General features: G+C 42.3%; 1 protein-coding gene across 1 annotated transcript in view; it reads right to left on the reverse strand.

The window, feature by feature from the left end:
- LOC115619063 (sphingomyelin phosphodiesterase 3-like) overlaps window positions 1–12381 on the reverse strand; it is a 46054-nt gene extending 33673 nt beyond the window's left edge. Inside the window, exon 1 of the mRNA XM_030511076.1 lies at window positions 11044–12381. Coding sequence (XP_030366936.1) covers window positions 11044–12381 — 1338 coding nt within the window. The remainder of the gene's footprint in view (window positions 1–11043) is intronic.
- Window positions 12382–26855: the final 14474 nt, after the last annotated feature.

Consider the following 26855-nt stretch of genomic DNA (forward strand, 5'->3'; position numbering starts at 1 on the left):
ACTTTTGCACTGGCCATATGGGGCTATTAAAGGGTGAGCGGGTCCTGCTGATCACTCCTTGGCTCTCCAGTCTATGGATCAGCTTATGGATGGGAATCAGGGAGTCTCGGTTGTTGCGATATTGCTGCCAGTGCACTGTTATGGTTGCGATTGGCGCTTGTTCTTCGACTTTCAGCAACCCCACCACAGAAGGATCCTCTGAGAGACCGGGCAAGGTGGACAGCTGCTTCATTCCCTTTGTCTCCAAGGCAGCGATACCAAAAGCCCATCTATACCCTTTTGGGTCTTTGAAGTACCCTCTCCTGAGATAGTCTATGCCAAGGATGCATGGAGCCCCTGGACCAGTCACAATGGGGTGCTTTTGCCACTTCCTCCCAGTCAGGCTGATTTCAGCCTCCAGTACAGTCAACTCTTGGGATCCTCCTGTCACTCCAGAAATATAAATGGGTTCCACCCCTTGATACCTTGATGGCATCAGGGTACACTGTACACCAGTATTTACTAGAGCCTTATACTTCTGTGGGACTGATGTGCCAGGCCATCTGATCCACACAGTATAGTAAACCTGATTGTGCCTGTCCTCCACCTGGCTGGAGGCAGGGCCCCTCTAATAGTGATCATAGCATTCTCCACTTCTGTCTTGTAGAAAGGGATTAGTATTCCTTATCACAGGAGCTGGAGTAAAATCAGCTCTTTCACTCCATCTGGGAAACTGCTCACCAGAGACTGGAGCAGCAGCTTTCCTGGAAGGATCGTCCTTGACCATTGTTCTCCTCTTCAGTTCATGCACCTGTTGCTCCAGAACTGAGGTAGGTTTTCCATCCCACTTTCTCATGTCTTCTCCGTGATCTTGCAGATAAAACCATAGGGTGGCCCGTGGCATGTACTTCCTATATTTTCTCTCTTGAGCAGTAGAGCGCCTTTTGTTAATAGTTGAGACATGGGTTGGTACATGTGGGGAGCTGGATAGATCGGATAAATCGTCTCTCAATTGCTTGAACTCTTGGGACAATTTTTCCACAGCTGAAATGATGGAAGGGGTGAGATTGTCTTCGAACTCTCGGAGTTGACGACTTACTTCATCCACTGTTTGTGGTGCTGCCTCACTCCAGGTCATTGATGCCAATGTGCGGGCATATAATGATGGCGCACCCCGTGTAAGTTTCCGCCACATGGGTCGTGTACATTCAGCTTCATCTGGATCTACAGATGCATTCCCAGCATCCGGCCTATGATAGATCATCTCTAGAATGGCTGATTCCCTCAGGGACTGGATGCCTCTCTCTATCGTGGTCCAGTTGGCTGAGCGACTCGTAATATCGTCTTTGTAGGGAAACCTTTCCTTCGCAGCTGCCAAGAGCCGCCTCCAAAGGCTGAGGGCTCTCTTCTCTTTTGCAATCGCTTTGTCAATTCCTCCTTCCCTAGCAAGTGATCCCATCTGCTTGGCTTCCTTACCTTCTAGTTCATGACTGTCAGCCCCATTGTCCCAGCATCGGAGCAACCAGGTGACGATGTGCTCCCCTGGAAGACAGGTGAAATCTTTTTGCATATTCCACAGTTCGGTCGAGGTCCGCGGTCGAGAAGTCACCTCTTCTTCTTCTTCCTCTTCCTCTGATTCACAGCACGTATTGGCCATTTGGTTTAACTACAGTGTCTATCATCACTGTGGTTGCACTGGCTGCAGTGTCTGTTGCTGGGGTTGGTGCAGCTGCTATGCTTGGGGGTTGAGTAACTCCAATAGCTGCATTGTCTGTTGCTGTCGGGGTTTGAGTAGCTGCTGTGCTTGTCACTGGGGTTGGTGTAGCTGCTGTGCTTGGAGTTGGAGTAGCTGCGTTGTCTGTTGCTTTGACATCAGATCCAGAGACATTTTTTTCCCTTTGAAGGTGCTGGATAGTGTTGAGCAGGGCTCTGTAGGCATAGGCGAAGCCACAGCACATTGCCATGATTTGTCCCTCTCTGGTATAACCAGGACGACAGCACACCTCGTTTAAGTGTTTTACTAGTTTTTCCAGATGTTGCCCTTGTTCAGGGGTGAAGTTCCAAAGCACTGGAGGGGCCCACTGGCCTAGATACTTGCCCATACTATCCCACACAGCCTGCCACTCATGACTGTCCAGCCTTGGGGAAAATCTCTTGGTGGTCCTCCTATATCGTTGTCTAACCCTAGACCAGACTTGAACCTGATACTGCTTAACTTTTGAGATCAGACGAAATAGGGTGTTGTCATGGTTTAAGCCCAGCCAGTAACTCGGAATCACGCAGCCATTTGCTCACTCCCCCCCTTCTTCCTCCCCCCGCTCCCGGAGGGATGGGGAGGAGAATCGGAAGAATCTAACTCCCACGGGCTGAGATAAGAGCAGTACAGTAACTAAGCCTAAGGTGTAATACAAAACCACTACTACTACCACTAATAATAATAATGATAAGGGAAATAACAAGGAGAGAGGATACAATTGCTCACCACCCAGCCCAATCCGAGCAGTGATCTGAGCCTTGCGGGCAACTCCCCCCAGTTTATATAGTGGGCATGATGTGCCATGGTTTGGAATACCCCTTTGGCTAGTTTGGGTCAGGTGTCCTGTCTCTGCTTCCTCCCGGCTTCCCCTCCTGACCGGCCGAGCATGAGACTGAGAAAGTCCTTGGTCAGAGTAAACATTACTTAGCAACAACTAAAAACATTGGTGTTATCAGCATTGTTCCCAGGCTGAAAGTCAAAAACACAGCACTGCACCAGCTACTAAGAAGGAGAAAAAATGACTGCTGTAGCTGAACCCAGGTCACTATGTTATTTAAGCATGTTAAATAAATTAAAGAACTTTAAAATGTTATAGAGGTCAGCTTAAAATTTGGTTTGGTGCTCTGAAATGCTTTCTAGCCACATTTGCATTTGATTATTTCAGAATCCTGTTTTTCCCCATCTTCCACATGACAAAAATCACTGTTCCGTGAACTCAGAGAATCACTTATTTGGCTAAGCTTCATTAAGCTTATATGTGAGGAAAAGTGGCTGGAAATTTGTGCCATGAATTAAGGGCTCTTCCTTTTCTGAAGAGGATGAAGCCCACAGCTCATATTCTCTTAAACCTGTATTTCATTCTGCATAGCAGTTTTAATTTGTCCCCGTTAATGAAGGAGAAAAAGACTGTGATTAATAACATTAACCACATTGAGTGAAGGAACATGGTACAGTGCCATGGTAGGGTCTTTTTCCTTTTTTATAAAGAGTCTCAGGCAGTTCATTGGACTCTATCCAATTCCTGCATTAACATTTTATAGCATAAACTGAAGATGTGGAAAATGTTTAGGTTACCCTCCTGACTTAAATGGCACAGCTTTAAAGTTATCTAAACAAATTCATGAACAGCACTAAACATTTCTTTTATGCATCTTGGGATAACTGTAGATACTGGACAACTGATCAAGGACAAGAAAATCTAACCACCGGAATCTCTGAATGATCTTATACTGAGGTCAGGAAACAGCCATTCCCCTCTTCTGTGTAATCCTTAGGTAAAACATCTTCCCCTTGTCGTAGTTTAAGCCTAGCCGGTAACTCAGAACCATTCAGCCGCTCACTCACTCCCCCACTTCTTCCTTCCCCCGCTCCCGGAGGGATGGGGAGGAGAATCAAAAGAATGTAAATCCCATGGGTTGAGATAAGAACTGTCCATTAACTAAGGTACAATACAAAACCACTACTACTACCACCAATAATAATAATAATAAGGGAGATAACAAGGGGAAAGAATATAAAACTAAAAGGGGAAAAGGAAAATAAAACAATAAACACAAGTGATGCACATTACAATTGCTCACCACCTGCCGACCGATACCCAGCCCGACCCGAGCAGCAATCAGGCCCTTCCAGGTAACTCTCCCCAGTTTATATAGTGGGCATGACGTGCTGTGGTATGGAATACCCCTTTGGCTAGTTTGGGTCTGGCATCCTGTCTCTGCTTCCTCCCGGCTTCCCATGCCCCTCCTCCCTGGCAGAGCATGAGACTGAAAAGTCCTTGATCAGGGTAAACATTACTTAGCAACAACTAAAAACATCAGTGTGTGAGACAAAGAAGTACAAAATGAAATATAATCCTTCGTAATTAAGAAAATTCAGTTTTAAGTAACTTTAAGCTTGGTGGCTTTGTACATAACAACAAAACTTTCCAAACCTAAAATGCCCAACCAAAAGAACATAATAAGGATCCTTGTATAAGATAAATCGTTGTAGCTGACATAGTTTTAGAACCTTATGAGCTTCGCACAAAATTTATTGTAAGCAAAACAGGACTGTAGATAAAGAGTGTCTGAAACTAGCAGATGTTCAGGATGTGCTGTAGCTAAGTTAACTGATAAGTAGAAGGACGAGAAGAAATCACTCACTTATGTCAGCACTGTTACCGAACTAATTAAACTGGCGTAAGCACTTATCTACTGCGCAGACCTCAAAGACTACCAGAACAAGAATTCAAGGAAAAGATAAGGTGATGAAGAGGAAGATGATGAAGAAATGACCACTAAAGGTCCCAAAGACCACTACCATAATAAAGTGAGCATGCAGGAAGAATGTTCTAGGAATGTGATGTCATGTATAAACAACTTCATGAATATGTATACAATATAATGAATATGTATGACTAACGACAATATAATCATGGTTTGATTGATGCTCGGACAGAACATGCTAGGAGGAGCTATCTCCCATGTTCTCCGGCACCGCAATAAAGAATACCTGCTTGTCAACTTAAAACTTTGTTGGCGAGTTCTTAACAAGTTCTATGAATCAGTGTGTTATCACCATTGTTCTCAGGCTAAAGTTGAAAACACAGCACTGCACCAGCTACTAAGAAGGAGAAAAATGACTGCTACAGCTGAACCCGGGACACCCTCCATATCTTGTGCAACTGCAGAGCAGATGTTGCCCTTTCACTTGCAGCCACAATACACACAAGCTGGCATGGGACAGTAAAGGCAGCTTAATTACCCAAGCAACCTGCATCTGCATCAGTAACATCAAAAAGGAGAATCACAGAGGGTGGTTCAGAGAACCCTCACTTTACCTTTCAGAGCAGGTGCCTCAAGAGCAGCAAACAGTAAAACCAGTGCTTCAAAGCAGCTTTCCAGTCAGAGCTCCTGCTCCTTCTCCCATCTGCTACCACCAGACCAGCTCTTTTGAAAACAAAGTTGAGTTTTGCACATAAAGCAAAGCATTAATTTTCAGAGAATTTGAAAAGTAAATCTGTTAATAAAATTAAGAATTAATATCAAACACAAGCTCTTTCAGAAATTTAGCAAACCCACAAGACATTTTTTCCTTTTGATTCCTTTTGATTTTGTTAGAATACTACTAGCTGTTCAAACGACCCACATCAGACTGTGGTTTTGGTCTATGTTCACATAACTGTTTTAAGCAAGAGTTTTTATTTTTGCTAAAATTCTCTCTTGGCATATGCCAAAACCCAGAATAATTTCCTACTAAGAATGGTAGGAAGAACAGCCTTCTATGCAACATATTTCCATATCTCCCAGTCTCATTCCAAAACCATTTTGGGAATGATACCTCTTTCATTCACCTCCCCACCCCAAGGACACATTTACATGTTGTATAGCTCAGGTTTACATTACAGCTACAGCTATTTCAATTTAAGCATAAGAGAGAAGCAGAATTTGTCAGCACAAGTGACAGTTTTTATTCATAGAATTACAGAATCCCAGGTTGGAAGGGACCTTGAGGATCATCTGGTCCAAGCTTTCTAGGCAAAGCATGACCTAGACTAGATGTCCCAGCACCCTGTGCAGCTGAATCTTTAAAGTATCATTAGATGTATCAATCTCTTATTAGCTCTCCAGTAACTCACCAGGTCAAGTTAAGGATGTTTTCTAGTTTTATTGCACTACTGCTCAAAACTTATACAGCATCCCTGAAAGTGTAACTAAGGCTCCATACTAATCCCTCTATCTAAAGATGAATATTGACATTTTGAAACCTTCTAGTAAATTACAAACAGGTGGTGCATCACATAATTTCTGCTCAGCACTCATTGATACCTTTTAAACTTGATTTGACTGCAAAATCATCATCCAGTTTCTGAAAGGGACATGTATTTTAAAACTCCCTTTAAATTCATCAAACCACTGTGTATTAAAATCATGAGCGTGTCAAAGCAACAGCTGCAGAGTAACCAAGAACACTGCAATCTGCATTGTGTTACGTACAGACACATACAAGCCGTCTTTTTAGTTAGCATCACCAGCACAGGATAGCACGTCAGTCCCACTTCCCTCCTCTCTCTTACTGTAGCAGAGCAGCAGTAAGAGACAGTTGGAGTTGGAGTTATAAAACCTACAAAGCAGAGTCAAGGGTTCTTTTTGTAGGCATTTTAAATTAACGTGACATGCAGTGCTAGAATAGAGTCACACCAGAGCCTCCCAAGGGCCCTGGCTGTCAAAGTATGAAAACGGATTGGCTGATTTATGTATTTGCTAACTCCTCTGAGTCTTCAACAGCAACTGGGAACAGTGGTTTAAAACTTCAGACATGTAACTGTCACTTAGGTGCAAGTGACATTTCCCACCTTCTTACAAGCTATTTTTTCTGTGACTGTGTCCCTCTAAGTCTGAATGAGACCCTCAGATTGGTGACAGAAACATTGCTGGAGTCTGAAGAGATCAAAATGCTGAACGTAGCTTAGTCCTCCAGTTATGCAGAAAATGGCCTTTACACAATAGCTACTCACAACTATGTCATCCTCGTGCCTTCATCCTGACCTGGAAAGCGTCAGTCTATACAGATGGAAAAACCCATCTCTGACTGTGATCTCTGTCAGGAATTGCCAGCATCAGTACCTTTTGTGGCAGACATCTTTAGGAAGAGAACAGACCAAGGCTAGCAGAATCCCTTTGCACGGGTATCATGAAACAATGTTAAAAGCCTCTGTAATTTACTTCCAACTTCTTTCCTTGGTTGTCACACTCCAGGTGTTAAGCCACAATCAAATCACTTTACCTTCTTGTGCTTTAGTTTCTCCTATTAAGCAGATACTGACCTTTATTATGCACTCTGAGACATGCAGAAGAAAAGCAGTACATAAGAGCTTATTGTTATTACAGCTACTAATCGTAACCCTTGAGCTCTGGAAGTCTCTTGGGTAAAATAACTCTGTATGACTAAGCAAATCTCTCAAATACTTCCAAATCTCCACCTGAACTTTACAATCTAGATGATGAAGGCAGGGCAGGGAAGAGGGTGGGTAATGGAAAATCATTTCTTCTTCACTGGAAACAGAACCTATTCTGAAAGGAAAACATGTGAAACCCTTGTACCTTGGCAGTAGGGATCTGTTCTGTGACACAACTCCCTCAAAATAGTTTTGCCTTTTTCTTCAAAATAATTCAATTTTCATTAGATGTTTAGTTCTGAGACCTTCAATTTATCTCCTTTTCAGTTACATTTGTAGTAAGGAGACAAGCTGTACTCTTTAATGAGTACCAGTTTCTTTCTCTGAACAATTCTTCTGAATCTGGATGTTGGGTCTTTCCTGATGTCCTGGGTTCAGCTATAAAAGTTATTTTTCTCCTTCTTAGTAGCTGGTGCAGTGCTGTGTTTTGGCTTTAGTCTGAGAACAATGCTGATAACTCACCAATGTTTTAGTTGTCGCTAAGTAATGCTTACTCTGATCAAGGACTTTTCAATCTCTCATGCTCTGCCAGTGAGGAGGGGCACAGGAAGCCGGGAGGAAGCAGAGACAGGACACCTGACCCAAACTAACCAAAGGGGTATTCCATACCACAGCACGTCATGTCCAGTATATAAACTGGGGCGAGTCACCCAGAAGGGCTTGATCGCTGCTCGGGTCAGGCTGGGTATTGGTCTTCGGGTGGTGAGCAATTGTATTGTGCGTCGCTTGTGTTTATTTTTTTCCTTTCCCCTTTTAATTTTATATTCTCTCCCCTTGTTATTTCCTTTATCATTATTATTATTGCTGGTAGTAGTAGTAGTTTTGCATTATACTTTAGTTATTGGACTGTTCTTATCTCAACTCGTGGGATTTACATTCTTTTGATTCTCCTCCCCATCCCTCCAGGAGCAGGGGGAGGAAGAAGGGGGGGAGTGAGCAAGCAGCTGTGTGGTTCTGAGTTACCAGCTGGGCTTAAACCACGACACCTGAGGTTCAGAAAGATTTGAATACAGGCTTCATCCTCCCAATGAGTGGAAACATTAAGTGATTTTATCCATATTTTCAAAATATGCAAGTCTTCTTCCCTCACTCTTATTTTTTTAAACAACATAAAGAGCAATTGATCCTTTACCCAGAGATGGAACCTGTGCAAGGAGAGCAGCTTTGTAAGCACACTTCCAAAACAAAGCTCAACTGATGTCTTTGCTACTTCAGGAAAGGGAACACTCTGCTTTCCACAGGAGTCAGGAACTTACACAGAGTTTGCACAGGACAGAGGCCTAACTCCACACCACTACTGCATGGAAAACAATTAGGAAACTCCTGCTCTGCAAGTCTGTCTTACTATCTTTGAAACCACACTGAGATGAACTCAGACGTAGGACTGGATTGCATGAAATACATAACAAAATCTTGTAAGAGCCAGTAAAAGAAGTGTCTAAAAGCAGTGATAGAAGCTGTCCATTTGGAAGGGTGGAGGAATGGCTAGAATAACACCTTCAGCCACAGTTAGGATACGCTTTGCTGGCTCGCTGTTATCCCAGTGTAAGACCTGGAGACTTCTGAAGTTAATGGATTGATTCTCACTGACTTAAAAAACAAACCTGGCTTTTACTTATTGTAGCATTTGTCTCTGGAGTCCACACATCCTCAGTTGCTCATTAAGCACTACATCAAGAAAACCTTCAAACCTACTTTGTTTCAAAGCTAAAATTTAATAGGTAATTCCTACTTTGTGTGTGTGTGAAAGAAATGACCAATGATCACTTACTGTACAATCAAGACAGAAAGAAAGTCATTTCATATCAGGACAGACTTAACTCAGAAAGAAAAATATTTTAGGTATAAAGTACAGAATGCCAGAATGACACAGACATGTGGAAAAATGGACTTTCAGCAGGGCCAAAATTCTGTCATATTTAAAAGAATGTAGTGATCTTCAAATCTTCATAATAATTGGTCCCTATTCCCTGATCAACGGTAACATTATTTAACTACTTGAATCCCTAATTAAGTTCATCATCCCAGTAGAATTTTGAAAAGAGGCTTAATTTTCTACAAGACAAATGGAGACACTGCAGTCTGCCTGGCAGGGTAGCAAAACAGTGACTCAGTAACGGGCATCTGAAAGCAGATTGGTTTTAATCTCTTAATCCCTAATATATGTTGAAGGGCAGTCCATGTGACCCTGGTAATATTTAGAGTGCACAACATGTATGCTCAGATTTTGCATGCAGTACTTTAATGATGGAAACAATAAACTTTAGCTGTTTATAAACAACATGTAAGAATACAGTATAGAAAGCTTAGACCCAATTTTTGGAAACCTGTATTCAGATATGGATAGGCTTTTGTTTATGTCAAATGTATATGAAATACTAAACTATCATCAGACTGCTGATTCTAATATTTGCTTTCTTTATGCAAGCCACAATACCAACAGTTTTTGTTTTCTTTACACATTGAAAACAGTAGGTACAACCCCTGTCCTGATCCCTATTAATAATCCATATTCTCAGTAGCTGTTGATGGCTTTTGTTGAGGATTCATCGGCATATACACTAGAAAGTATGCATAATGTGAGCACCTGATGTATTTTGCTAGCAGTAGGAAAAAAGTTCAGGTTTTACTTAGTGAAACCCATTCCAAACTGTGACAAAATCACAAAATCCAAAATCCAGTATTCTAGGAGATTGTCACATCTTTTTTCTTATTTACTCTTCTTTGTATGTCTCCTTAACAATTCTTTTGCAACCAAGAGAGAGGGATAGCCATACATTTCATTGCAATTCTTCCAGTTTTATCCTATTGGCATTTAGACTTTTGATTGTCTGTCCCGGGTTCAGCTGTAACAGTTATTTTTTTCCTTCCTAGTAGCTGGTGCAGTGCTGTGTTTCATCTTCAGTCTGGGAACAATGCTGATAACACGCTGATGTTTTTAGTTGTTGCTAAGTAATGCTTACCCCAATCAAAGACTTTTCAGTCTCTCATGCTCTGCCACTGAGGAGGGGCATGAGAAGCCAGGAAGAAGCAGAGACAGGACACCTGACCCAAACTAGCCAAACGGGTATTTCATACCACAGCACGTCATGCCCAGCATGTAAACTGGGGGGAGTCACCCAGAAGGGGCAAATCTCTGCTTGGGTTGGGCTGGGTATCGGTCGGCAGGTGATGAGTAATTGTATTGTGCATCGCTTGTGTTTATTGGGGTTTTTTTCCCTTCCCTTTTTAGCTTTATATTCTCTCCCCTTGTTTTTATATTATACTTTAGTTATTGGACTGTTCTTATCTCAACCTGTGGGGTTTACATTCTTTTGATTCTCCTTATCCTGCCCGGAGGGGGGGGAAAGGGGGGACATATTGTCTTTTAATTCACACATAAACACACAACATAGGATCATAGAATCATAGAACAGTTAGGGTTGGAAAGGACCTTAAGATCATCTAGTTCTAACCCCCCTGCCATAGGCAGGGACACCTCACACTAAATCATGTCACCCATGCATAAGCTGGTTTCCAACAGTAATACCCATTGTACTATACTGGTGTTACAAGGCTTAGAATTTGTGCAATTATGAAAGAGGTTTCTGTAGAAAAAGAAACTAAAATTACATGAAAACTGCTTCAATATTTTGACACCTGAAATGATACTCAATTTCTATCTCCAAAAGTCACTCATTATTTCATGCACGTCCATCACTTTAGCACAGTATCTAGGCCACAAAACCTATATATAGGTTATATCAGGTAATCTAGATCTGATAGCACCTCTTTGAACTCTAACAGAAATGACTGAGAGAAAACAATGTAACTTTATAACTTGTCCAATACACATAGTCAATATTTATGGCTTCAAAAAGGCTCTTACCTTGAGAAACAAGGCTCCCTTGGAAGCCAAGGAGTCTGTCCCTCTTCCATTGGGGTAACAGTGATAGGCAGCATCCATAACAGGATAGCGGCTGGCAAAAAGTAGACCACTGTTCACAAACTTAAAGCTACAGCAGCTGTGGCAACTGTAGACCCCGACATCATAGACAATGTATTCAAAATAGTGATGAAGCTGCTCTTTCAATTTCTCTGCAGCTCTTTTGTCAAACACTTCCTGCAAACACAGAAAGTCCAAGTTGGCAGGGAAGAAAGCAGAGATCTCATGATCAAAGGTCTCATCTGTATGTTTATTTTTCCGCACTGAAGTTTTCTTCATGATTGAAGCTTTGTAGAGGAGCTTGTTTTTGACAGTGCTTTGGTCCACTGTACCATCTCCAACATGAACTTTAACTAAGGATTCTTGTGACGCAGAGCAGCTGTCTAAACTCCCAGAATCTCCTTCCTTCTGTTTGTGGTTAGGTGTTTTTGAGATCTCTGCATCACCTTCCAGTGAGGGCTCTGCTGGGCTGCTGGCATGAGCCTGGCTATTGATGGCATCTGTTTCTGTATCTGACATGTGGCCATTATCCTCTCCGTTTATGCGGACAATGCAAGAGTTTTCTTCTCCCTCATTTGGCTCTCTGGTTCTACCCTTATCTTCTCTACTATCTTCACCTTTGTTTGAGCCAGAATTGTCTCCTTTATACTCCATCAATGTTGTCCTTTTGATGCCAGAATTAACAGTATGATTAGTGCTATCTCCACCCTGGGGGGAGACCAAGCTGCTAAAACTTGCTGCACTGATGGAAGTGTTGGTAGGAGAATCTATGTATATTTTGATCTGTGGTCTGCTCGCCCCATTTCGGATCCTCCGGCCAATCTCTTTAGCCCTAGCCTGTGTATTGAAAACATTATTAAATCTTGCCAGAGAATCTGGCAGCAGGCAAACATTGGCACTGCCGAAGCAGAAGCTCTTCCCATTCCCTGCAGCCTTCCATTCAGTGAGCAGTGTGGCTCCATTGGCATGGTTCTTGTCTTCTAGTCTGGAGTAGATATATGGCCTTCTGGCTGACTGGAGCGGGGACCATAACAAGAAGCCAATCAGAGCAAAAGGAAGAGAGGCTACCAACAGTGCCAAGTAGATGGGAGTGGTAATAATGATGCAGAGGGCATGAAAATAGCATGGATCATCCGCTCTTTGACGTTTTTCATAGGTGGTTGGAACAAAAGAGGCCACAAGCCTATCTGCTAACCAGTAACATGGGAAAATCAGGCCCCAGGAAAAAGAATGCAGAACTGACAGAAAGCTGTTGGGAAATGGGGAAGTGTATAAAACCATTGCAACTTTATTATGACAACACTTCAGGGCCTACTACATGATGTCACTGAGTCAAGCATCCATAAGAACACTGGGAGAGCGCTGGGGGAAAAAGGTCCAGTCAGGAGTTTGTTTTTTTCCAGTGAGTCAGTAACAAAACTTTAAGAGCACCATTTCACTGTGTTGAAGTAAAAATGAAACAAAGCCACTGTTTCTGTCTGGCTTTTTGGCATCTAGATTTGTCAGAGGATGTCATTGTTCACTGGAGGCTGCCATAACGGAACACTCCAGAGGCAAAAAGGAAATCTGTAAGAATAAAAGAGGCAAAATATATGTAACAGTTATTGGAAGCTTAAAGCAGTTTTTCTCACATTGATTTTGCTTTACAGTCCAAATTATAATCCTTTTTTTTTTTTTATTTTAGCGTTTTTGATAGTCTGTTAAAGACTATGGATCTAGGGCAAGTCTAATGACAGGGGACTGGTATTTCTGCAAAAAGTGATGTGATGGAGATGCAAGGGCACCTTGTATTTAAGAACAAAAAACATTTGCTTACTATAAAATATTATTTGCTTTGCTGTGCTTTAAAACAAAATGGGCTGATCGAAATCACTTAAAATAGTCTTTGTATGATTGAATATGGTTTCAAATTTTTAATTTTCAGTTAAAACCAGTAAGTCAAACTGCTTTGTGTTAATATTTAGGTATTTAATACTCATTATTTATTTCAAGCTGCAGTTCAATTTCATTCAGCTACAGTCCACAAAACCTCCTGATATGATCTCCTATTACAGGCTTCTTACGTATAGTGAATACTTAAGCAAAATATAAATTAATCATAATTAACATTGTTGGTTTTAAATTCCATTTTTCAGCTTTGGAGGAAACAATACTAATTGAATATATCAAATCAGAAAAACAGTTTCACATCTTTCCTCTGAAGACAGATGATGCCTTTCAGAAATTGTCTTACCAGTTGAGAAATTATGACCTGAGGTATTTAGCAATTGTCATGATTAACCATTCACCAAAGAAGCAAAAGAGGGGATGTACACTGGACCATGCTTCAAAACCCATCTTTAGTTTTGACATCTTGGAGAGATGAAAATCACATATGAATATTTATTGGCACAAGTTCAATTAAAGTTTGGGGTGCTCAAAGAGACAAACATAAGGAAATAGTAGTTTGATATGTACTTTAAAACATTCTGCAGGGCACCCAGAGATAGAAGGGCATTTCTGTTTCTATCTAACAGAAAATATACAATGATACGGGACACAGAAAAGAGAAATAGTTTTACAAAGCAATGCCGCCCGAGAATAAAAATTCTTCAGTTTTCTCTCACCTTTGAGATTTCTGCTTCTTCAAACCCAGCTATTGCAACTGATTTATGTCCCTACTGTCATATTTAATATTATGGTACACATGCAATACCAGGCTGCGACACAGAGAATGTTGTACAGGTCAGAAGCAGTAAATAAGGCATTAGAATACATGGCTTAACCAGATCTCTCCTTACCACTTCTTTGTCTTCTATTTTTTGTTTATCAATGCTAAGAAAATTCTTCCCTCAGTCTAGATTCCCGATCAGCGGGACTAAGAGTAGTCACAGCACATCAGATTTGCAGCCATACATTTTTGGTAGGCAGATGGCAAAGAAGAATTTTAATACAGGAACAGATGAGGATGAGAGAGTTTTGCAGATATTTCTTCCCAGAAGTGAAAAGCAACCTCAGGGCAAGCAAGTATTAGTCTGAAAAATCTAGTAAGATGGTGAAAGGGGCTCATAACAAAACCTGACTGGAGATAGGAATCAAATTCTAAAACAGAATGAGAAAAATCAGGTTGGGTGGGGGCAAGATTAAGAAGACCTTCAAAAGCAAAACCAAGTAGTTGGTACCAAATACTACAGAGAAGGAAAGTCAGTAAGCAGATGCATCAGAAAGGATGTCAGTTCCACAACAGAAATTTGCTTTTAACTGCTGTGTCCTGAGCGTGCAAGGAAAGCTGTATCTCAGAGATCTGATGTAGCATTTTTCACGACAGCAAATGATGCATAATAAATATGCATGTCCTGATATCAGGGAAAAGATCACCAAAACCTGACCGCCAAGCTGCTACTGCAGCCACACACACCAAGCCTTCGAGTGTAAGGATAACACCCCTGCAACTGCTCAGAGCCCACTGCACCCTCTGCCAACACCAGGCAGGCAATTCCGTTTAATGGGATATAAGGTCCTGTGTATTTTTGCCCTGATGGTAATATTTAGATGGAAATTGGAAAGGTTGGATCAAGGGAGGGTGGTTTTTTTGTTGTTTTTAATTATTAGCTTAGCATAACTTTCACAACCTTTTGCAACATGTTTGAGTTTAAAGAAATGAGTGACTCATCAAGTGCCAAATAACAAATGCTTGGCATTTACTCATTGCCAAAGGCATTTTGGGATGCTGATAATAGAGGGAAGCCTAGTAGATTTGTTTTATTTTTTTTCTTGAATGATTTTTATGACTCTTTAGTAAGAATGCTCAAAAGAGACTTTGGCATCTACATATCAGAAGAAAAAAACCCCTTAAAACCTGTCCAATTATGTAATTACCATTAGAAAAGAAAAAACTATAAAGAAATTATTCTGTTCTTTCGGATGCTTAAAATGTTTTATAAAAGCCCTGTCTATTTATGTAATTGATCAGCTGACCAGAACAGTTCCTGGGTGCCAACGGTGCCAATGGTGCCAACAGAACAATGTGGTTTGGGTATGATGTGAAGACAGACTACAAACCTTGTATTCCAACTTTCAGGCTAACTACCTTTCTGGTGAAAGCTGCACTTATGTTGCAGACTATAAGATCGATTTGATTTTTACTTTTTTAAGATAATACACCAGAAAAAAATGCAGATCTATGGATCTATGGAATCATAGAATCAAGTAGGTTGGAAAAGACCTTTAGGATAATCAAGTCAAGTCCAACCATTACCTCAGGACTGCCAAGACCACCACTAAACCATGTCACTGAGGGCCTCATCTACATGGGTTTTGAACACTTCTGGGGAAGGCGATTCCACCACTTCCCTGGGCAGCCTGTTCCAATACTTGATCACCCTCTCGGTGAAGAAATGTTTCCTAATATCCAGTCTAAACCTCCCCTGGTGCAGCTTGAGGCCATTACCTCTTGTCCTATTGCTTGTTACTTGGGAGAAAAGACTGATCCGCACCTCACTACAACCTCCATTCAGGTAGTTGTAGAGAGCACTAAGGTCCCCCTGAGCCTTCTCTTCTCCAGACTAAACCCCCCCCCCCAGTTCCCTCTGCCGTTCCTCATAAGACTTATTCTCCAGACCCTTCACCAGCTTTGTTGCCCTTCTCTGGACCTGCTCCAGCATCTCAATGTCTCTCTTGTAGTGAGGGGCCCAGGACTGAACACAATACTCGAGGTGCAGCCTCACAAGTGCCAAACACAGGGGGATAATCGCTGCCCTGGCCCTGCTGGCTTCACTATTTCTGATACAGGCCAGGATGCTGTTGGCCTTCTTGGCTGCCTGGGCACACTGCAGGCTCATGTTCAGCTCCATCAATCAGCACCCCCAGGTCCTTTTCCGTCAAGTAGCTTTACAGCCACTCTTCCTCAAGCATGGAGTGTTCCATGGGGTTCTTGTGGCCCAAATACAGAACCCAGCACTTTGCCTTGTTGAACCTCATACCATTGGCCACAGCCCATCAAGCCAGCCTGTCCAGATCCCTCTGCAGAGCCTTCCTATCCTTCACCTGATCAACACTCCCAGCCAACTTGGTGTTGTCCACAAATTTACTGAGGGTGTACTCAATCCTCTCATCCAGATGATCAATGAAGATATTAAACAACACTGGCCCTAACACTGAGCCCTGAGGGACACCACTAGTGAATGGTTGCCAACTAGATGTGATGCCATTTTCTACCACTCTTTGGGCTCGGCCATCCAGCCAGTTTAAAGAAAGATCTTTATGATTATAATTATGCCCAGAAGTATGCTAGAGACATCATAGATCAAAAGAGATGTTCCTAGCTCCATCATAGCTTGCAAAATAAATAAAGAACAATACAAGTCAACAAATGATAGAGAAACAAAAGAAAAACAACACATGTTGCAATATTAAGTTTACACAGACAGTCTAGAAATGGTCAGAGAACATTTAATTTCCTTTTTTTTAGAAAATGAAAACATTTTCAAATTCAGGCAATGCAAATTTCTTCAAATTTGCTATTAATATCTCAACTGATTTTTAAAATACATGTAAATCACTGTAAGAACAGTTATTTTAAGAACAGAATAAAACTGCTGAAGTGACTGATTTGGAAAGTTACTTTATGGGTAACTTCACATAATAATTCACATATATCCATTAAGACTAGTTTTCCTTGAATCCCGACCATTGCTAGCTCTTCAGTGAAAGTCATAGCAGCATGTATCTAAACCTGGATTCTGGAAAAGCAGATTATTTAGACTACGTTGACCTCCTGTTAGCTTCATTTCATTATTGCCATTGAAATTTGAAGCAGAGAAGTACAGCTTACAAGAATGCTACCACTGCACCATGCAAACCAGCAAAAAGTAGCACTTTTAACTGGTGAAATGAAGATCTGAAGGAACTGAGAGAAATCTCACCCAAGCTGTCCTGGGTTCAGCTGATCAGTCATTTTTCTCCTTCTTAGAGGCTGGTGCAGTGCTGTGTTTTCGACTTTAGTCTGGGAACAGTGCTGATAACACACCGATGTTTTTAGTTATTGCTAAGTAATGTTTACTCTGATCAAGGACTTTCTCAGTCTCATGCTCTGCCAGGGAGGAGGGGAAGCTGGGAGGAAGCAGAGACAGGACACCTGACCCAAACTAGCCAAAGGGGTATTCCATACCACAGCACATCATGCCCAGTATATAAAATGACGGGAGTTACCTGGAAGGCCCAGATCGCTGCTTGGGTTGGGCTAGGTATCGGTCGGCAGGTGGTGAGCAATTGTATCCTCTCCCCTTCTTATTTCCCTTATCATTTTTATTATTGGTGGTAGTAGTAGTAGTTTTGTATTATACCTTAGTTACTGAATTGTTCTTATCTGAACGTGTGGGATTTACATTCTTTTGTTTCTCCTCCCCATCCCTCAGGGAGCAGGGGGAGGAAGAAGGGGGGGAGTGAGTGAGCAGCTGCGTGATTCTGAGTTACTGGCTGGGCTTAAAACATGACATAACACACTGACGTTTTTAGTTGTTGCTAAGTAATGTTTACTCTGATCAAGGGCTTTTTCAGTCTCATGCTCTGCCAGTGAGGAGGGGCACAGGAAGCCATGAGGAAGCAGAGACAGGACACATGACTCAAACTAGCCAAAGGGGTATTCCATACCACAGCACATCATGCCCAGTATAAAAACTGGGGGGAGTTACCCAGAAGGCCCAGATCGCTGCTTGGTCGGGCTGGGTATCAGTTGGTGGGTGGTAAGTAATTGCATTGTGCATCATTTGTGTTTCTTTTCCTTTTCCCCTTTTAGTTTTATATTCTTTCCCCTTGTTATTTCCCTTATCATTATTATTATTGGTGGTAGCAGTAGAAGTTTTGTATTATACCTTAGTTAATGGACAGTTCTTATCTCAACCAGTGGGATTTACATTCTTTTGATTCTCCTCCCCATACCTCCGGGAGCGAGGGGAAGGAAGAAGGGGGGGAGTGAGCAAGCGGCTGCATGGTTCTCTGAGTTATCGGCTGGGCTTAAACCACGACAGTCCTTTTTGGCGCTCAACGTGGGGCACGAATGGTTGAGACAACAACAGGATCTGACCAGAGTGTGCATAATCGTATTTGTGATAAGCATTCATTGTTTCAGATTAATAGTCACTCGTCACAATGTTTGTTTATTTGCTCTCAGAGTCGTTGCATTTGGTCTTGGAGTTTCAGCATGTCATACCTTACAGGCAGTATTTGCTGTTTTAGTGTTTATCAGCTGGGGGGCCTGGGCTAAGGTTATTTTCTCGCTGTACTTCATGGTAATGACATGTAATACAATAGAATCATTGATCATGAAACTGGTCTGGCATGCATTCCCAGCGTGGTCATCACCTCTATACTTTGGGAGGCATATAATGGAATTTTTTAGTGATTACACATCTTTTTTTCCTCCTCAGTGGGTTAAACTATGAAGGAGACATTCCCTCATACCCCTCGCCCCCCCACAAGGCTATTTACAGCAGCATTTGAGAATTCTAAAGGTTTTGGATGGCCTTTGGAAACCCTTGAAACCTGTCTGCTGCTTTTGCTGGGGATCAGCATGTTGCCACACACACAGCATGTATTTTACCTATGGCCATACCTCCCCGAGAACGCCCTATTTCATCTGATCTCAAAAGTTAAGCAGGGTCAGGCTCGGGTCTTTTCTAGGGTTAAACGACGATATAGGAGGACCACCAAGAGATTTTCCCCGATGCTGGACAGTCATGTGTGGCAGGGTGTGTGGAATCATATGGGGAAGTACCTGGGCCAGTGGGTCCCTCCAGTGCTTTGGAACTTCACCCCCGAACAAGTGTGAAATCTGGAAGAACTAATAAAGCACTTAAATGAGGTGTGCTATCGTTCTGGCAATACCGAAGAGGGAGAACTCGCTGCAACATGCTGGGACTTGGCCTACACCTAGAGAGTGTCTCTGGAAAAAGATGTCCCTGGATCTCATGGCAAAGCAACAGACAATGCAGCTACTCAGCCCCCAAGCACAGCAGCTACATCAACCCCGACGACAGACACTGCAGACACTCCAACCCTGGTGAAACATACTGCAGCTGCTCCAACCATAGTAACACACGCTGCAGCTGCTCCAACCCTAGTAATACACACTGCAGCCACTCTGACCACAGAGATAGACACTGCAGCTAAACCAAATGACCAATTTGTGACAATATCTGTTGCCCCTGTAAGCAAGGGGAAAAGCAAACAAAGGGCACAAAGAGCAACTCATGCAGTGAAGAAAGATGAAGACCCAATGCACGTACTAGAGGGGACGCCAAGTGAACGACACTTATTACTATAGGAAGCAGAGGAAGAGGTAACTTCTGAATCCCAGACCTAGACCGAGCTGCGGAATATGCGAAAAGATTTCACCTGTCTTCCAGGGGAGCACATCGTCACCTGGTTGCTCCAATGCTGGGACAATGGGGCTAATGGTCACAGACTAGAAGGTAGGGAAGCCAAGCAGCTGGGATCACTTGCTAAGGAAGGAGGAATTGAAAAAGAGATTGCAAAAGAGAAATGAGCCCTCAGCCTTTGGAGGCGGCTCTTGGCAGCTGCGAAGGAAAGGTTTCCCTTACAAGGACGATGTTATCTGTCGCTCAGCCAAGTGGACCACGATAGAGAAAGGCATCCAGTCCCTGAGGGAATCAGCCATTCTAGAGATGATCTATCACAGGCCGGATGCGAGGAACACATCCGTAGATCCAGATGAAGTCGAATGTACACGACCGACGTGGCGGAAACTTACACGGGGTGCGCTATCATCATACGCCTGTTCAGTGGCATCAATGACCTGGAGTGAGGCAGCACCACAAACAGTGGATGAAGTAAGTCATCAACTCCGAGAGTTTGAAGACAATCTCACCCCTTCCATCATTCCAGCTGTGAAAAACTGTCCCAGGAGTTCAAACAATTGAGAGACGATTTATCCGATCTATCCAGCTCCCCACGCGTACCAACCTGTGCCTCAGCTATTAACAGAAGGCGCCCTACTGCTCGAGAGAGAAAATATAGGAAGTACATGCCACGGGCCACCCTATGGTTTTATCTGCAAGATCACGGAGAAGACATGAGAAAGCGGGATGGAAAACCTACCTCAGTTCTGGAGCAACGGGTGTGTGAACTGAAGAGGAGAACAATGGTCAAGGATGATCCTCCCAGGAAAGCTGCTGCTCCAGTCTTTGGTGAGCAGTTTCCCAGATGGAGTGGAAGAGCTGATTTTACTCCAGCTCCTGTGATAAGGGATACTAATCCCTTTCTACAAGACATAAATGGAGAATGCTATGATCACTATTAGAGGGGCCCTGCCTCCAGCCAGGTGGAGGACAGGCACAATCAGGTTTACTATACTGTGTGGATCAGATGGCCTGGCACATCAGTCCCACAGAAGTATAAGGCTCTAGTAAATACTGGTGTACAGTGTACCCTGATGCCATCAAGGTATCAAGGGGTGGAACCCATTTATATTTCTGGAGTGACAGGAGGATCCCAAGAGTTGACTGTACTGGAGGCTGAAATCAGCCTGACTGGGAGGAAGTGGCAAAAGCACCCCATTGTGACTGGTCCAGGGGCTCCATGCATCCTTGGCATGGATTATCTCAGAAGAGGGTACTTCAAAGACCCAAAAGGGTACCAATGGGCTTTTGGTATAGCTGCCTTGGAGACAGAGGAAATTAAGCAGCTGTCCACCTTGCCCGGTCTCTCAGAGGATCCTTCTGTTGTGGGGTTGCTGAAAGTCGAAGAACAAGTGTCAATCGTGACCACAACAGTGCACCGGTGGCAATATCACAACAACCGAGACTCCCTGATTCCCATCCATAAGCTGATCCGTAGATTGGAGAGCCAAGGAGTGATCAGCAGGACCCGCTCACCCTTTAATAGCCCCATATGGCCAGTGCAAAAGTCTAATGGAGAGTGGAGACTAACAGTAGACTATCGTGGCCTAAACGAAGTCACACCACCATTGAGTGCTGCCATACCGGACATGCTAGAACTTCAATATGAACTGGAGTCAAAGGCAGCCAAGGGGGATGCTACAATTGATACTGCTAATGCATTTTTCTCAATCCCTTTGACAGCAGAGTGCAGGCCACAGTTCGCTTTCACTTGGAGGGGCGTCCAGTACACTTGGAACTGACTGCCCCAGGGGTGGAAACACAGCCGTACCATCTGCCATGGATTGATCCAGACTGCACTGGAACAGGGGCAAGCTCCAGAACACCTGCAATACATTGATGACATTATTGTGTGGGGCCAGACAGCAGAAGAAGTTTCTGAGAAAGGGAGGAAAATAATCCAAATCCTTCTGAAGGCCAGTTTTGCCAGAAAACGGAATAAGGTCAAGGGACCTGCACAGGAGATTCAATTTTTGGGAGTAAAATGGCAAGATGGAGGTCACCAGATGCCCACAGATGTGATCAACAAGATAACAGCAATGTCTCCACCAAGTAACAAGAAAGAAACACAAGCTTTCTTAGGTGTTGTGGGGTTCTGGAGAATGCACATCCCAAATTACAGTCTGATTGTAAGCCCTCTCTACCACGTGACCTGGAAGAAGAATTATTTCAAATGGGGCCCTGAGCAACAACAAGCCTTTGAACAAAGTAAACGAGAGATAGTCCATGCAGCAGCCCTTGGACCAGTCTGGACCAGGCCAGATGTGATAAATGTGCTCTATACCGCAGCTGGGGAGAATGGTCCTACCTGGAGCCTCTGGCAGAAAGCTCCAGGGGAGACTTGAGGTCAACCCCTTGGCTTTTGGTGTCGGGGATACAGAGGATCCGAGGCCAGCTACACTCCCGCTGAAGAAGAGATACTGGCAGCCTATGAAGGGGTTCGAGCTGCTTCAGAAGTGATTGGAACTGAAGCACAGCTCCTCCTGGCACCCCACTTGCCCGTGCTGGGCTGAATGTTCAAAAGCAGGGTCTCCTCTACGCATCATGCAACCAATGCTACATGAAGTGGGCTGCACTAATTACACAGTGATCTCGAATAGGAAATCCCAGTCATCCAGGAATTCTAGAAGTCATCATGGACTGGCCAGAGGGCAAAGAGTTTGGAATGTCACCAGAGGAGGAGGTGATTTTTGCTGAAGAGGCCCCACCATATAATCAACTGTCATAAAGTGAGAAGCAATATCCCTTTTTTACTGATGTGTCCTGCCGTATTGTGGGAAAGCATCAGAGATGGAAGGCAGCTGTATGGAGTCCCCTACGACAAGGTGCAGAAACTGCTGAACAAGCCACAACTTCATCTCTGCTTTCCACCATGGTCTCATCTGGTTTTGCTCCCACATGCACTTCATACATTCTTCCTTTCTTCATTCAGTCTCTTTCTCCTGTTTATTCTTATACATGCTTTTAAGTATAGGCTAGTTCAACAACTAACTAACCAACCTTCTGGAAAACAAAATACTCCAAAATACATGTGAACTCTTCTATGCTTGAGAGATGCAGCCATCTCAAGCTGTCAGTGGCTGTAATGGAGATGCTTTCTTGTTCCCTTGTGATTGCTTCACAGCCAGATGTTTAAATGAATTCCTGTCATCTTGTACAGTACTTATTCCATGAAGCAGTTCAAGATGTAGGGTAAGGGATTTTTAAGCAACACTTACTGGCTCACCTTAACTTCCAGTTCAGTCAATAACAATTTATAGCTTACAAAAATCTTAGTAAAACTTATAAAAAATGTGGATCCACTATTATAGGAGAAGTTGAGTTCAATGTATTACTGAGTGGTGAATAAAGCGGTACCCATTCAAACTAAAGGTTTGTCAGAAAGAGAAAGGAAGGAGGAAAGTGTTTTTGCAGACTTGCCATTGACATGTTCATTTACCAGTTTCTCCCTAAACTTTCTTCCTTCTTTCTAAAGAAGGTAGTCAAACATTGCCTGGCTACTCTGCAGCTTGTCTCTTATGTCCACAGGCTGCCATCAGGCAGGAAGCCATAATAAACAAGATGTCTAGCTTAACTGAACTAACCTGTAAAAAAAAAAATTAAGAAGTGTGAATTTACAAGTCTCACTGAATACCAGTGATGTCAGCAGTTAAGTACATATCTACAGGGGAAAAAACCAAAACCAAACACAAACCCACCCCCACAAGTTCACAGAGCCTGCTCAAGCCTCCGATGTATTTAGTAAGGCGCAGAGTTATGATGATGAAATCTCCTGTTCAAAATAAAGAGGTACCAAGCACTTGGGCTAAATTTTCATAAGGAGTCTTTGATATCAGTTATGGCTCTCACTGAATTTCTGTGAAAGCTGTACATTTAAGCAGATATGGTGCTGTTATTAACCACAGCCTTGGTGGCTTAACAGACCTGAAACAGGGCTACGAAGTCCATTCCCTCTCAGAGCAGATCAGCCCTGCTGTAATGGAGCCCACTCTACTGGAGCTGGATCCATAGTGACAAAGGTAGCTGTGTCCCTGTATGACAGCCTGCCCACAGTGAATGGGAGGTAGTAAACCTGCTCACATGACAGATTAGCTGTAGCTGGTCTCCTGCTTAGCCACCTATAGCAGAGGAACTAAGCTTCATGCTGGTATGGTATCCCATGTACCTCCTCACCCCAAATGGGAGTTTTTCTATCACAGAGCTGAAAATTTGCTTATGGTTGGACTGTAAAACTTGCTCTGTGCTTTATAGTTAAGTCAAGTCTGGCATGGTAACAGATTCTCATTTCCAAAAGCAAATAATCTCAATTTGGTAGTCCAAGATCATATTCTTAGGCCAAAACCCATACCCATACACCTTCTGCTACCTAAATTAAATCAGATTAAGTTTTAAACTTAATATTAAAATATAAATCCAATTATGTTAATGTATGGAAACACATCAAAAATATATCTAAACCATTATAACTAATTGAAAACCACAAGAAGCCTGACAGTTTTGTCCCTTTTTTCTTTCAAAATGGATGGAAAATTGAAGATGAATTCATTATTGCAGAAAACAACCAGTCTACACTGAGATACACACTGACCGTGCTAATGGCTCCCAGCAGGCCCAACCCAAACCCAGAAACTCCACCACCAATCCAACTCCAAATCCTAAAATATACCTCCAAAACTTTTGACATTGTTATTTGCATCAAGTGCAGGTTGGATGGAGTCTTGGGTGACATGGTTTAGTGTGTGGTGTCCCTGCCCATGGCAGGGGGGGTTGGAACTAGATGATCTTAAGGTCCTTTCCAACCCTAACTATTTTATGATTCTATGATACCAGCCTGCAAACATAAGCTGACTAGTCAGATACATACTATGTGGGAACTTGGAGACACAATCACGTATTGCCAAATTATCAATTCATATTTATGGCCTTAGGAATGGTAACAAATAGAATCAACAGCATATCCTCTAATGGGTGAAAATAACAGCAAATACTTCATACAGCTTTAAGTTTTCAGAAAAAGCTTTGCTATCAGGCAAGATTTAAACAAACAAAAAATAATAAAAAAAAAAATCATCTGACCACTTGGTGATCTCACTCAGTACCTGGAAAGCTAAACGCTCTCTGTTTTGAGACCTTATTTGGTGTACTTCAGTAGTGAGACAACTGCAGCACACAAATGCATGAATCTCTGACACTGAGCTCTGTTTATACAATAGAAATAGAATGAGCTCTATTTAAAAAATCACCTTTTAGTGGGCTTTAGCCTCATATTTACAGGAGCTGGAGTAATTCAATGATGGCTAAATAAATCTGATCTTTGTAGATGGTTTGTTTAACAAATATTAGTGAGATGGAATAACATAAGCTTTGGGTGCCCAAGACAGAATTGGAGATAAAACTTTTCCTACTCACCTTTCACCATGTGAAACCTCAAGAGGCCTGACTACAGCCATGCCTAGGCCATAAATCATCAGGGGGCACGGGCTCCCTGTAAAATGAAAAGCTGTGCTTTCTGAAGCAGCACTTTAAGTCTTCAGGCTTCTGGTTGGTTCAGTATGGCTTGATAGAATTATAAATTAATCAATTTCCCCCAGAGTGGGTATTTTTATACTGCTGAAGTTGTTCTGAACAGCTGTCAAGGAAAAGTTATCTTAGCCTACAGTAAATCCAAAACAAATCCCTGCCAATAAATATCTGTTCTTCTATAAAAAAAAAGCTCACCTACAGTTCTCAAAATAAAGAAAATTAAAATACAACACAACTGAATTAATACACAGCTACCCCTATAAAGAAAATTACAGTTATTCATGTTCTACATATGGAAAATTGGAAAACCAGAGCCTTTGTAACTTAAGTTTTCATGGAAGCCCTTATATTAGGCTCCTTAACTCACGATTTCCTGCTCTACTGACAAAGGTGCATTTCCTCAGGATTCAGAGATCCAATTGTGTGGTGGAGAGTCATAAAAGAATCAGCATTCCTCAAAACTCACTGATTCTTTTCCCCAAAACATGTTACCATATCAGCCTCTCTGACAAACATACAAGAATTCAAATTCAAGATGCTTTTAAGGTTAAATTGTTCTGAGATTGGCTGAGTATTTTTGTCACGTAGTTTTGAAACAGTTAAATATACATCTATTAAAATTCTGGGGTTAAAAAAAAAAAAAAGAAGAAAAAAAAAATACAACCAACCCAGAGCACTCTACACTTTCAACTTTTCAAATGTGGTAACAAATTCAAGCAAATATAGTTTGATTACTTATTTGTAAATCCATTTCACTGTAATGCACTGGTAGACTGAAGCACACCAATCCTCTCATATTTGCATTTCTTCTTAGAGTAAGACATAAAAAAAAGACAGTTAGCAATATACGATTTTTTTAAACATACCATCCAATCAGTTTGTGCTCTAAGAAAGCGTTTGTTGCCATCTTTACATAAAGTATGGCTAAATTTAGCTCAGATATTACAAAGCTACTTATCTCAAATACTCATGAATGAAATGTTTAAACCCAAAAATCTGTTTGGTGATTTGTCTCAAAACCACTCCTAAGGAAGCAGAGAGAAGATTTTGTGCAGGTTTATTCTAGGAAGCCTTATGCCATGTTGTAACTATAAAACTCTTAACTGTTTGGAGTAATATGCTCCTCTTTGTTCCACTGTGTACCTCTGGAAGAACAGTACGTTATACCTAATAAGACCCATGCCAAGGATCTACTTAACTATCTACTTACTTACTGTACTAACTACATAACTCTGCTTCTCCATGTTTGTAGACACCCTGCAGCATTTTTTTTAAATGTGTTTGCCACCAAAATAGCATTCTTGAAGAAAAATCTTGTAGACTCACAAGAATGCATATCAAAAGGACTGCAATATGTTTCCCACTCATCCTAAAACTCATTTCACTTTTTATTAAGCGTTGGGTTATACAGAAAATGCTGATCCTTCCTCTTTCCCTTCCAAGCCATCCTGACAAACTGGGAAACACACTGGACGCCTTCCTGGAACAGCGCAGGAAGCGATGTTCAGTCCCAAAGCATCCTTTGAAGTCTGCTAACAGGGCCTGGTAAGAACCAGGTTTCTGTCACTCTCCACTAAATTGCCCAAGAATATCCCACATTTTCTGCTTGCAGAACAGAGAACAGATCCTGGCTCACATGTGGATGCTTCCAACTCTTCAGGTCCCATGTTTCAGAGATTCCTACTCCACATATATCACTGTGGTTTTGTGCATAAGTTGGGGGGGGATTGGTAGAACAAAGTGAACACAAAATTTGAGGGGGGGTAGGGAAAGAGGAATCTTATTTCTGAGACAAAAGATTTTATATCTCTGTGGACAAACAAGAATAAAGGGAAA

Source organism: Strigops habroptila, chromosome W, assembly GCF_004027225.2.
Source record: "Strigops habroptila isolate Jane chromosome W, bStrHab1.2.pri, whole genome shotgun sequence".
NCBI lineage: Eukaryota > Metazoa > Chordata > Aves > Psittaciformes > Psittacidae > Strigops > Strigops habroptila.